The following is a 13776-nucleotide window of genomic DNA, read 5'->3' as shown; positions in this document are numbered from 1 at the left end:
TTTGGGTTTGAAAGGGACTTTGAAGACCATCCAGCTCCAATCCCTCTGCCATGGGCAGGGACACCTTCCATTAGACCAGATTGCTCCAAGCCTCATCCAACCTGGTCTTGGACACTTCCAAGGATGAGGCAGCCACAAATTGCCTGGGCAGCCTGTGCCAGGGCCTCCCCACCCTCCAGGAAAGACATTTTTCCTGGTGTCTAGTCAAAACCTACTGTCAGTTTGTACTTAATAGGGACAGACCTTTTAGGAGGGCCTGTAGTGATAGAACAGAAGGGAAGAGTTTTAAACTCAAAGAGAGTAAATTTAGACTAGATGTAAAGAAGACATTTTTTACAATTAAAGTGGTGAGACAGTGGCACATATTGCCCAGAGAGGTGGTGGATGCCCTATTCCTGAAAACGTTCAAGACCAGTCTGGATAGAGCTCTGGGCAACCTGACATCTAGTTGAAGATGTCCCTGCTCATTGCAGGGTGGCTGGACCAGATGACCCTGAATGATCTCTTCAACCCAAACAATTCTATAATCACCTTCCATTTCCATGGAGAAGGAATGAAAAAAAGGGAGGAGAATTTTCACCATCACACTATTCTGCAATGCTACCTGTAGAAAAGATCACTATTTACCTCCAGTTCACTGTCCTGTGAGGAGGAGGTATCTGCTTTCCTCTTCCCTCTGTTCTTTCCAGGGATGTTTTTTCTTGCTTGCTCATCTAGCTCTTTACTTGCTGTTGCTCTTGGTAGCAAAGGACTTGTGGATGCATCTCCTGGAAGAAAGAAATCACACAGTTCTCAACCCCTTCTGTCTCAAAACAAACACCAATACAGCACTGGCCACAAACCACCTTAGCAAAAAATAAGATGTAACTTTACTATGTGGATGCAGTAGTCGAACATAAACCGTGAGTTCTTTGTCCCATCATTTCAAAACAGCTCTGTCTCCTCAATTTAGTCCCCCAGAACTATTGCAAGAGCCACTGCCTGCAGAGCAAAGCCAGAGTAGAGACCCTCCACCCTAAAGCCTGGAACCCTGCAGTCATTTCACTACCCTGGAACTACTCTATTACTCAACTACGTCTACTTTATTTAATAGACAGTTGAATATAAAAGAATAACAGTGATATGTTGGCCCTGAAGACACAGCCTTGGCCAAGCAGCATGGCCTGACAGGGAGATGTGATGGAGCCTGTTCTGCTACTGCTAAGAACACCCTTCTCAGGGAAGGAGAACATCACCTCCTGCATCTTTCTCTCCTGCAGCCAGGTGTGCAGAGTACTCCCTCTCTCTGGGGCACACAGAGTAGTGCAGGGTGCCCTGAAATGGCTTCTGATACGTAAGTTTGGCTGGCCCACCACAGTACTCAGCACACCAGTGAGGCCAGGAAGGAGTGTGGAAGATTCTGACAAGGAAGACAAGTGTCCCATTGGGCCCAGCATGACAAGATGCTGCAGGTACCCTCTGGAGATGTTTCCCCACACCTGCCCCTGCACTGTTTAGCAGAGGCATTTCCCAGACCCCGCCTCACCAGAGGAAGGTCTCTGCACTGCCCGTGCTGGCACCAGGGCGTTGGGTTTCTCCTCTGGGTACGTGCTCGTGGCTAATGCCAAGCTCTCCGTGCTGCTGTCTGCTGGTGGCACCACTCCAAAGCCTGAGCTCGGGTAGCAGCTCTGGTACTGACTCTGGCCAAGGATGGTGTAGGTAGGATACTCCTGTTGGAGGAAAGAGTTAGTGATGGTAGGAAGGATACCTCATTCAGAAAACACTCAGAATCAGGTTGGCTTTTTTATTAGAATATCCTGTCCAATAAACATCCCAGCAAGAGCACAGTCTGACTTGATGCTGTTTCATTCTGCACATGAAGGCATTCCCAAAAAGGGCTGACAGCTCTGGCTGCCCAGTGCCCCCTGCACAGGCATGTTTTGCAGAGGAGACCAGTGATCACAGGGCCATTCCTGTGCTTCCAGTGTCTGCAAAAATTAATTCTCAATGAATGAAGTGACAGTAGCAGGAGAGCTGAGTGGATGCCAAGACATCAGTGCACTCTGTGCTCTGGAATGTGTGGTTTTGTCTTGCATTTGACTTCCTGCATTTGACAGTGACAGAACAGTGACCTCGGGCCTTGCTGAGGGCACAACTACAGAATAAATGGCCCTTACTCATGTCCTGACTTCATCAAGCAATAATTCTGCATGCTGGAAGGTATCCATTTATGAAAACTACTTAATTCATTTAGGAGATCACTCAGCACCTGGAGCTGTGCTTGAGGATTTTAACTTCTGCTACTGACAGTAAAAAAGTAGCAACCCCAAATGTCACATCACACTACTGTGGTACACAGTGCTCTCCTGATTTCCTTGAAGAGCAGCCTGGGTTTGTGAACCAGTACCTTGGTCTGAAATACTGAAAGAAAATCTTTTTTTACCCTTATGGTTCCAAACAAGCTTATGTTTAAAAAGCAACAGCATAAGCACAGAGGGATTTTTGTGCATCCATTGCATTTTCCACACTTCCTGTATTCTATTCTGAAAAGCTGGACACTGAAGGCTTCCCCAAGTACTCAGAATGTCAGTTAACCACCCACAGAGGAAAAAGGCAGGGGGAAATGGTCTTTGTTAGCTTGCAGGGCTGTCTCATTTGTTCTAGTCTACCATCAGAATGCACACCCCACTTTTTTGGGTTGGAGTTTTGTTTGTGTACAACCTAATTTCCTATTTTTGCTGAGGGAGAACAAAGGTGTCCAAAAACATCCAACTCTAATCCTCCCTGCAGGTTTAGTCCTCAAAATAGCTGAATTGTTTCTTCACCTTCATCTTTCTTGCAGAGATCTCAGCTTTAAGACTCACCTCACAATTTGCAGATGAGGCAAAAGCCTTGAACACGTGAAGTGAGTTTGTTGGAAAGGCCAAAGGGAGAAACATCATGGTTTTAAAGAGCCAGCAGGAGTGATTTGGTGACTTTGAGTTACACACTGAGCCCCACAGCTCCAGCACCACTGTGCTCCATTTGATGTGACATTTCCACGTTAGTTTTGAGCAACATGTTAAACAAAGGCAAAGGAGATGGTGCACATAAATTTACCAAGGAAGTTTTACCTGTGAGATGCTGGCTACTGCTGATGTGGAAATATTGACAACAGTTGAGGATGTAGAGACTGGACTGGCATTGGTAGTTGATGCTGTAAAATTGAGAATTACTGCATTAAATATTCTAGAAAAACATAAGAAATGAGACGTTGTGAAATAAATACTTATTAGGCAAATGTGCAAGCATTTGTGCTTCCAGCAGCACTCTGCTACTAACACCCAAAAAAGTACCAAAATAACCCCAAAAGGTGTATTTTGACACCAGTCACATTTCAATTGGGTTTACAGGAAAGGAGAGCTAATACTTCTTTAAAAACAGTCCTTTCCAATGGTTCAGAAACCTTTTCCCTCCATGACTGCTAAGCAATTGGTGTGGAATTAAAAAGGCTTTATATCTTTACTACATGTTTTGATAAGACAACAGTCCCATTCTCATGATCAATCAGTAGCAGCTGAAAACGAATCCGAAGAAATCAAGAAAAGGGACACGAATGTGTTTAAATCAGTTCTGCTTTAAAAAAAAACTGCATCATTTTTAGTCTAATTTGATTTAAAATTTAAGCAAACATTAAGAATATTTGAAATAGCAGAAAAAGAGTGTTTCCTTCTGGAGAAAGTGAGCATCTCTCCCAAAATCCCTGTGTCTAGAGCTGCTTTTTGGGTATGACTTTCTGAAATAATCTGTCAACAGCTCCTAGGATGAATTCTTAGGGATGTGTAGTTGTTGGCACCAACTTGAAGATGTTTTATAAGCTTTGTCTCACTGCACTCAGTTCTCCCAAAACACAGAAGAAGCTGCTAGAGCATCACTTGGGAACACCAGTGGTTTAGCAGTTTTGGGGGGATTGCAGCCACAGGGTCACTCCATTAAACATTCCTCAACATGGGGTTTTGGGACTCACAAGGATAACAACAAATAATTAAATCAGCAGGAACAAAACCACAATGTACAAAACCAGGTGCCACCAAGAACTATTTTATTTTCTACACCACATTCCTCTGCACACAAATAAAACTAAAATATCACTTTTGGATGCTTATATAGACTTGCAGAAATTCACAGTATCCCTTATCTTACCATCACTCTGAGAAAAACCCTTGATTTCTGCAAATATCACCACACAAAATTCACCCCAAGAATTCAAGCTTGTGAAGGCTTCAGTACTGCTCCCCCAGGGAAACTGCCCCACCATGAACTCTGAATTAGTATATGCTGTGCTATGGCAACCACCAATACTACCTTGTGCCTCCTGGAAAGAGGAATGGATCCAAAATACGCCTCAAAAAAGTTAAGAAAACAAAAGAAACAGATCTTAAAAGATGTGTAGAAATACACAGGATTTACAGGAGATGAGAAATGTGAAGGGTGACATCTCTGTGGAAGCAGAAACAAAAGGAAGTAATTAGCCCCAGAAACATTTAGAAAAAAGCAAAAGGGCTGCACTGAACAGCAATAATGGCAGTGAAGACACTCAAGGACCCAGAGCAGTTGCACAGCTACTTAAAGCCCAGCAGAGTGAGCCAAGGAATCTGTCACAGACACTTCTCATCAGCAACTGCTCAAAAAGAGGGGCAGTTTCCAAATAAAGCTCCTTCCAATTATACACCATGGAAACTATCAAGGCTGTTATCACCTTAAGAGAAGGTCCCTTCCTAGGCCCTGTGAAGCCCAGCTCTCCAGAAAAGACCCTTGCTAACTGAGCAAACCTGCCATGCAGCTGGGGTAGAGCAGCTCTCTGGAAGACAGACCATTACAACACTGCTCTCAAGACTGTTATGGAGAGGAAACAAAGTGATTCTTATGTGCAGTGTTCTGTCAAGGCTGCTTCTCCACCGAGATTGATTACAGAAGTTTAGAAATGAGAAAAAAGATTTGGCATTCCCTCACGTGAACTTCATTGTTTATCTTAACTCTGGTCTTCCTCCAACAGGTCTTTTTAATAAACCTCTATCTAAACATTGCTACATACCAGATTTTTTCAAACACTTCCCACCACACGGATGAACCAATTCTTTCTGCACTGTGGACCACTTCCTTTTACCAATGAATGGGCCAGAACCATACAAAAATATTTGGCAAGGATTTGCCAAACATGACCTCAAGGGCTGAGGTTTAAAGACCAGCAAACACAAGGACTGTATTAAAGATGCCATGACTGTTTTCCTTTCTTTATCCTCTACTTCAGACCTCATCTCAGACATTACATCCCTGCCTCCTCTACCTTATTAATTCCAATCTGCTTTGTTTCAATCATTTTCAAAGAGCCAAACCCAGAACCATGCACTGAAATTCCCCTCCAGTGGGTCAGTATCATTGTGCAGCTGTGTCTCACCCTGATTTGAGTGGAGAGAAAAGCCAGATATTCCAGGGTTTGCTATTGAAACAACTCTGCCCATCCTTCCAGCTCTGCTCTCCACCACCTCCCTGGCACCAGCCCCTGTACTGACCTGAACCCTTGGTGGGGTGCCTGAGAAGGAAATGTAGCAAATCCAAAAAAGGAAAAGTTTCCTGCGAGTCTGCAAGAAGTTTTTTTCCCAAAAAGCAACAGCATTTGCACAGCTGGAGTGATTTTTGCACACTTTAGGGTGACTTGTGCACACTTTCAGAGAGCAGTCTGCAGGGCAATTTCTCACATCACACATTCTGCCAGCAGCACAGATCAAAATCTTTCTCCTGTGTGAAACTCTGACCAAGCTGGGGTTGAGCAGTTTGCAGAAGAGGAGACTCCAGGGAGACCTTAGAGCCCCTTCCAGCATCCAGAGGGGCTCAGAGGGAGCTGGAGAAGGAATTTGGACAGGGGATGGAGTGACAGGATATGGGGGAACAGCTTCCCACTGCCAGAGGGAGGGTTAGATGGGACATTGAGAAGGAACTCTTGGCTGAGAGGATGCCCAGAGCAGCTGTGGCTGCCCCTGGATCCCTGGAAGTGTCCAAGGCCAGGCTGGACAGGGCTTGGAGCACCCTGGTCTAATGGAAGGTGTCCCTGCTCATGGCAGAGGGGATGGAAGTGGATAATCTTTAAGGTCCCTTCCAACCCAATCAAGTCTGTGAGTTTAGAATTCTACAGAGCAAGGCCTAACATGGGTCTGTCACCTCAGCAACCCCAGGGATCCACTGCTCCCCATGGGACATCACTGGGAAATCTGGCAGGGGTCACATTGTGCAGAACCAGTCCTGACCCTTGGCAATTAAAGCTGGTGCTGTGAGACACAGTAAGTCATTCTGCTGGTGGGACTGTGGGAAGGAGAGTTATGCTGGAAGAAGGGAGTAATTCCAGTATTGATTTCCTTGTGTTATGAATGTGAGAAGTGATTAAGGATAAATACTGCACTGGGCCACTGACTCAACAATGCAAGCTGAGCAAACCATTAAGCAAACATTAAGAATGTTTAATAATAATTTTGAAATTTTAAGAATGATCCTCCTTTTCTTGACTCTCATGAGACCACATCTGGTTGTGGCATTCAGTCTGGCCCCTCAAGCACAAGAAACATGTTGATAAAATTCAGTGGGTCTGCTGAAAAGACACCAAACCAGCCAGGGATCTGGAGAACATATTCTGCAAGGGACATTTCAGGGGAAAGGGACTGTCCAGCCAGGAGAGGAAGTGGCTCGGGGGACTTGATGCAGCCTGCTGGTACCTGCATGGACATTAGTGAGAGGACAGACACAGGCTCTTTTTGCAGGTGTGCAGCAGCAGGAGGAGAGAAATGGTCAGAACATGGAAGAGGGAAAGCTCCAAGTCAACAAAAGAAAAAACATTTCATCATAATGACAGCCAGGTTCTGGAACTGGCAAAATTTCCATCCTTGGAGGTTTTGGAGATCTAACTAGGTAAAGCTCTGAGCAATTTGGTTCTGAATTCTGTATCAACTACTCTTTGAGCAGGAAGCTGAACTAAAAATTTCCTCAAGTGCCTGAATTATTCTGTGAAAATATTACACAAGATGTAGATTACAAATTCCTGAAATGCTTTATAAAATTTCCAGAGAAAGAGACAAATTTTCACCATTTGTCACCAAAACATAAATGGCAAATTCCAGCCTAAAGAAAAGGTATCAATTTGCACGTATGTGCCATAAGCAATAATATTCCATTATTCAGCTATCCGGCACATTCACCCCTACAAACTTCTGTGGAAGCTGGTGAAATTCAGCACATGCCTTCTTAGATGTGGCACTTCCAGCAATTATAATATTTGAATGGTAGTTCTGTACTGAGAAATTCACTTCCTAGCAGATCTACCAACCCAGTGTCTGTGATATGCAAGACCCTTCTACCTCCAGAAGCAATTGAAAACAAATGTTTAAAAACCTCACTGCAGTCAGCACATTTCCTGACATCAAGCTAAAGAACACAAAGAGAAATGCAAGAGCATTCCCAATAAAGCATGCAGGAACACAACATTCTCCTTCCCCTTCCCATTTGCTCTTCATCCTGTTCAGCCCAGCAGCATGGCACCACCGAGCCAGCCTGGTGCACACAGGTGTGAGGCAAATCCAAACCCAGAAACACACAGGCACAAAGAGAAAAGAGGCAAAGCATGAAGAAGCATGCACAAACCAAGGACAAGCGTGCAAACCTCTCTAGTTTGGTATCTGGATTCAGTTAGGTGGAGAGAGATGCAGATAAAAACCATGCCAAGTTACCTTCAATGGAATAAGAATAATGTGCTGGGCTGGGCTGGCTTGTGGTTAACCCTGTAGTGCAGGTAAGAACACTGTGCTGACTTGTAGATGGAGTCTGAATTAAACCACTTTCAGGTTTCATACCTGGCCACAGTGCACCTGAATCAGATAAATTGGACCAGTTACAAACAAATATGCTGAGACCAAACAGCATGCTCCTCAGATTAAGATTTTTGCTCATCATAAAAGCAAGTAACAAATGACACATGGAAAATGTTTAATTTCGGCAATAGTAAGTGCTGACTGTCAGGCTGTGCAGGGATTAGAGCTGGTGACAAAATGGCTGAAAAAGAGAAAATTAAAAGCACCAAGAAGACTTGGTGGGATGAATATTTTATACCAAGCCACAAGTCAGTAATTTTCCTAGACTGACAACAACAAATATAGAGCTAAAAAAAAATTTTAAAATCGGAATGTTTTTTCCAGACTTCCTGTTGTTTTGGAATGCTTTTGTAAGAACCCTGGGCACAGCATAGAGAGCAGAGTGATTATAATTATGTGTACAGGGCACAGTCAGCATGTGGCTCAGCTTGGGTGCTGTTATGGTCTCTGCATTGATGGATGCCAACAGTGTCCAACTGAGGCAGCTGCTCAGCTCAGGCCTTGCTCTTCAGGGCTCTTCAGGCTGTCATGTGAGTGCCTCCAATTCTACAGCCAAAGTCAAAGACAGTTCTCCCTGGCCCTGGTTAGGAAGCAGAAATATTTTGAGAGGATCTACTTACAAACAAGCAGGAGTGTGCAAAGCAAAGGGACAAAGGACGTTCGGAGCTTGACAGAGATCAGGGCCATCAGAAAGACCACCTTCTTTTTAAACACCCCAAAAACAGTACCAAGGCTATGGAAGCCACCTGCAGCCCTTCACCCACTCCAGCAGGATTGAGCCATGGGCTATGAGCTCTAGGTTTCTTACCTAAAAGACATGGGAGACTCCATCAAACTGGATATGACCAGCAGCTTCAGGAGGTCGCTCCATGCTGCTGCTTTGTCAGAATTAAATTTTGCAATGGCCCTCTGATTTATTTACATATCTGATCTCAAACTGACACCTATAAGTCAACTTAAATCACTCCCCTCTGCACAGTTACCCCAGGGTTTGACTCTTTAACTCTCAAGTTGTCTCTTTGTTAAGGTTTCAAATCTCCAGAACCTCAATAATTAGCAAACAAAAAGGAAAGGCTGATTTAAGAAAGACTATAGATACACTGCAGAAACTCCAGAACAAAACATATGGGAAAAAGATCCTCCAAGGAGAGTGGGAGCAGCTGTGTTTGTTTAGCCTGGAAAGGGAGTGCCACCATCTCCAAACGGGTGAGCAGCTTTCACAGGGGACAGTAACCAGAAGCTCCTCAGGGCACAAGACAGAGGGACAAGGAGCAGTCAGCAACACAATGAGATGCTCACATGACATGCAGAAGTGCCAAAGAACCAGACAGTGAAACACAAACCCACCCTGGATGCCATGGGACCATGAGCACACAGGGAGTGTGGCAGCAGGTCAGACACACACAGAGGTGTTGGCAGTGCTGGCTGGTGCCAGTGCAGGAGCTGATTCATGTATGTGCTAAGGCATCTTTCAGCCCCTGCCTTCCAACACTGTCTTGCTGTCACAGGCATGTCCTTTATACTTCCTACACAGCCAGGCACACTCCTGGACTGGTGGCATATGTCCTTCCCCTCTCATTCTGCAGCAGCATTATGAGCTAGCACAGCCTCAAGGATGATGGAGGAGAAGCTGTGAGAGGGGGAACAAGACTCTTCCATGTCCAACAGCAGCACTTATGTCACAGAATGTCACAGCACACATACATGGAAAGGCCCCACACAGGATATCCCATCACCTGTAGTTTTTTTTTGAGTTAATGTAAGCCATCACATCCATGGCGCTTCTAAAACCAGCTTACAGCTACACATATGCAGCCTGGATGTCACTACTCTTATTTTAATGCTTCTTTAATAAAATCTCTTCAGACCACAAGGGCCTCCCATGCAGAACAATGCACTGAACACCAAAAGGGGCAACAAATCAGGAAGAGCAGAGATCATCCCTTCTCTCAAAGGAGCATCCCGACTTTAGCTGCCTCCAGACTATGCTTGTGTTTGTCAGTTTGCTTGAATTTCATGCTGGCTTGTTCCAGTTAGATAACCCATGGTGCCTTCTTTCTGGCATAGAAACAAATACACAGTTGAAAGACACTCCAACCTCTGTAACAAGCCCTCTGCTGCTGGCAAAACCAAGTTGTTGGCCCTCATCTGCTCATTGGAGATTTTATGAGCAGAAGCCATTTCCAGAATTCCCTCTGCAGAGGATTCCCTTCAATCCTCCACCTTCTACCTCTCCATCAAACCATGCCAGGTCCATCTTCTCAGCATGACTCAGCAGGTACCACTCCACTATGATTTCCATTACTGGAAATAATGACTTTTAACATCTTCCTAACACTTGATTTCACACTAAAAAAATCAGGTGTTTAACAACAGACCTGAAAATCAACATCAAACATTTCAGTAACTGATGACATTTTGGATAATTTACAGACAAAAGCTCCTTTGAAGTCAACAGAAAATGCAGATCTCCTTCCAGGTCTTCAGAAGAATTTCTAGTGTTACATTTAGACTGTGATATTGAAGCAGCTGAGCACCCCTGCAATCCAGAACCTTTGGCTTTAAAAAAACAAACACTCCCCCCAAATATAGCCACCACTACTGCAACCAACATCACACACAAACACACTAACAAAACCCCCACACCTTCCCTCCCTCCTTCCAAAATTGTAGAAATCTAAACCACTGTTTTAAACAACTTCTCTGGAACACTTCACATATTTACAAATGTTTGCCTTTAAAAACACCAACATGTGACACACTAAAACACACAACAGCACACAAAGCAGCCTCAGTGCACCATGCACAACACACTATCAATAAGCACCAAATAAATGAAGCAAACCATCAGATACAGCAAAAAACAGTGCAACAAGGCACTGAAACCAAAGTTCTGGCACCCAGTGAGGAGGAGTATGTTCCAGCAACCATTAGTAATCACAGTATTAGTAATTTAACTTATGTTTAACAAAGCCAAGTCTGGATTTATTATCTTTCCTACACCATCTTTCAAATATATAATGACAAATCAATTGTTTTGTAACCTTTACAAAAGCCCATGTTCTGTCAGCAGCTAACAAAAGCCAGAAATTCAGCTGTTTTTATTCAAAGACATCTAATTCTTTAACTAAAGAAAAATTCATCCTTACACACATCAAGGTACTAAGATTTTAGCATTACAGATAAATCTGCAAGAGGCTCAGTGCACATGGTTGTGCAGTACAACCACAAGCCCCAGAGACATATACTTAGAATCACAGAATGGTAAAAGTTGGAAAAGACCTTTAAGATCATCAAGTCCAACCATTAATCCAGCACCACCATGTCCACCACTAAACTATGTCCTCTCACCACTTCCACAGGCAGCCAGCGTGCTCCCCCAGGTTCCCTGCATGATGGTGGGATGTTCCCCCCTCTTACCAGTGTTGTAAGCTAAGGGATAAAACAGCCTCTGCTCCCTTCCATTTTTTGGGAGCTGCATTTGCAAAGACTGGAATAGCTATCAAAAGGGCTCAGTTATTAGAGCAAATTAAGCAAATTATTTGCCTAGTAAACTTGGAGACATTTTAGCATGAGCTCTCATTCAGTGAAAGATGAAATAAAAATGTCTTAATCATGTTCAACAACAAGGAAAGGAGAAAGGAGAGAAAGGAAGGAGAGAAAGGAAGGAGAGAAAGGAAGGAGAGAAAGGAAGGAGAGAAAGGAAGGAGAGAAAGGAAGGAGAGAAAGGAAGGAGAGAAAGGAAGGAGAGAAAGGAAGGAGAGAAAGGAAGGAGAGAAAGGAAGGAGAGAAAGGAAGGAGAGAAAGGAAGGAGAGAAAGGAAGGAGAGAAAGGAAGGAGAGAAAGGAAGGAGAGAAAGGAAGGAGAGAAAGGAAGGAGAGAAAGGAAGGAGAAAGGATTTGTGGATGGGGTGTTGTGTCACTTTACTAAGAAGGAAACTGCATAAACACAGCTATACCACAATTAGAGACAATTATGATCCCAAACCAAGAACCATATGGCAAACTTCATGGGGACATCCAAAGTAACAGCTTTGTAAAAATCTTATTTTTTAAGTTGAAGCCCCATCAAGAGATCAGTGCCCATCTACAATTTAAGCTATGTACGTGCTCTCCTACAAACTCTTCTCTCCAACACACCTTAAGCTTAACACTGGCTTTTTAATGAGACATAAAACAGTAATTGCAGGCAGGGAGAAGTCTTTGAAAAGTCACTTTTTACCGAAAGGAGGTAGTCCGTAGGTCTGGGTGGTCTGGGGGTAGATGGTGTAGGGCTGGGACTGCTGTAGTGCTTGGTACTGAGGCTGAGCAGGGTAAGGGCTCATTGTTTCCGACACTGGTACAGAAAGGATATGTGCATATGGCCTTGGTGAAAAGAGAGAACAAAAGTCAGAAAGAACTGTTTACATTATGCATCTTTTAGCCTTATTAACACGTTAAAAAATTGCTCCAGAAAGGAGAAACGACTCAGACTGACGTGTCCTCTTAATGCAATAAGCTCCTTGTGCTTCCCAAGGCAGGCTCTTGAGTTTATAGATGCTGCCAGCTTCCTGTGGTGGCAGCAGGGAAACTCCCTCCTCCACAGTGCCAGAGCCCCAGCGCTCATCCAGGACTGGGAGGGACACACTCCCCATTCCAACAGGCATGAGCAGTCAGTCTCACTAATCATGCCTTACCATACCAGACCCTGAAGCTACTGCTATCTACTGTAAGAACCAGTGGGACACACACAGAAACTACACAAAAACAAGCAGCAGGGGTTAAAGCATATCCTGCTCCAACAGGAAGAACTACAAAGATCCATGAACACAGTGAATGATGAGAAAATCTTACATTCCCCTTACATTTATTTATGTTCAACTTGTTTATTTGACAAATATTATGTGCATTATTCTTACTTAATTACTTAAAGGACTTCATTTATCTTTGTGAACATAGAACAACAGTCACTAAAGCTAAAGGCTGAATTCTTTAAGTTCAGTGTCCTCAGCAATGAGTATCTGCTGCCAGTAGTGGGATGTACTGCACTAGAGAAATGCATAAAGATACAAAAATATTACTTCAGAGAGGAGTAAGAGTTACAGAACTCAGTAACAATTTCTTGACTTACTTTGTAGAATACATTTGTGAGGTATAATCATTTGATGACCTTGGGATATAATCAGTGCATGTCATAACTGAAAAAAAAATAGTTTGTGTAATTATAGAGGTGCTTTCAAAATGAACAAATAAAGACAAATATCAATACTAATGGTACATTTTAGTCAACATACAGTATTTATAAAGAGTTTTAGCACCTGAATATCTGTTTGAAAGCAAATTCTCAAAAACACACTGTTAAACTGGCAGAAAAATGTTTTGCCAGCTCTCAGCAGGTAGATCAGTCAGTCACATTATTAATCTCTGTGAAAACAGTGCTCTTTCTCTTTATCAGCTGGTACTATAATTTTTTGTAACTATCATAAAAAAAACCTTTGATTTCAGTCCTCCCCAAAACCCTGCATATTTGCTAAAGGGGCTTCATCTGCACCAAGTGTAACATTTCTGTGTCCTGGAGCAGAGGCCAAACCCCTGTTTTGCCAAGCTTTCCTCTGCCCCTACATACTCTATGCAGCAAACAGTCCTTCCTGCAGAAAGGAACAGCTCCAGTTCAATGAATGTAATCACACATATCCAGTGAAGCACAGCTGCAGTGCACAAAGCTCAGAGATCCCTCTACAGTAATCTGGTAGTTACATGTAACCAGATGTTGTCATTTTTCTGCTTCAGTAAATCCACAGCCATTGCACTCCGGAACTGGTAAGACAGAGCGGCTCAGCTGGCAGCCCAGGAAGGAAATGTTTTAATGTTCTCAGTCAGCACAGCCTGGCTCTGGAACACCTGGTGTGACAGAGCTGTTACAG

General features: G+C 43.6%; 1 protein-coding gene across 11 annotated transcripts in view; it reads right to left on the bottom strand.

Annotated features, from left to right (window-relative positions):
- Positions 1-13776, bottom strand: part of EYA3 (EYA transcriptional coactivator and phosphatase 3) — a 45477-nt gene that overhangs the window by 11105 nt on the left and 20596 nt on the right. For 4 of the 11 annotated variants that reach the window (XM_021554881.3, XM_085559851.1, XM_085559853.1 and 1 more), the window contains 6 exons: positions 12984-13050; positions 12096-12238; positions 7734-7871; positions 3093-3175; positions 1526-1709; positions 628-767 (listed from right to left, as the gene is read on the bottom strand). In XM_021554881.3, coding sequence (XP_021410556.3) covers positions 628-767; positions 1526-1709; positions 3093-3175; positions 7734-7871; positions 12096-12238; positions 12984-13050 — 755 coding nt within the window. The remainder of the gene's footprint in view (positions 1-627; positions 768-1525; positions 1710-3092; positions 3176-7733; positions 7872-12095; positions 12239-12983; positions 13051-13776) is intronic. The other 7 variants (XM_085559856.1, XM_085559854.1, XM_085559857.1 and 4 more) reach the window with 3 other exon arrangements.

The sequence above is a fragment of the Lonchura striata genome, chromosome 23, assembly GCF_050655825.1.
Source record: "Lonchura striata isolate lonStrDom1 chromosome 23, ASM5065582v1, whole genome shotgun sequence".
Lineage (NCBI taxonomy): Eukaryota > Metazoa > Chordata > Aves > Passeriformes > Estrildidae > Lonchura > Lonchura striata.
Note: the sequence above shows the minus strand (reverse complement) of the source record. Positions and strands in the feature narration are given on the sequence as shown.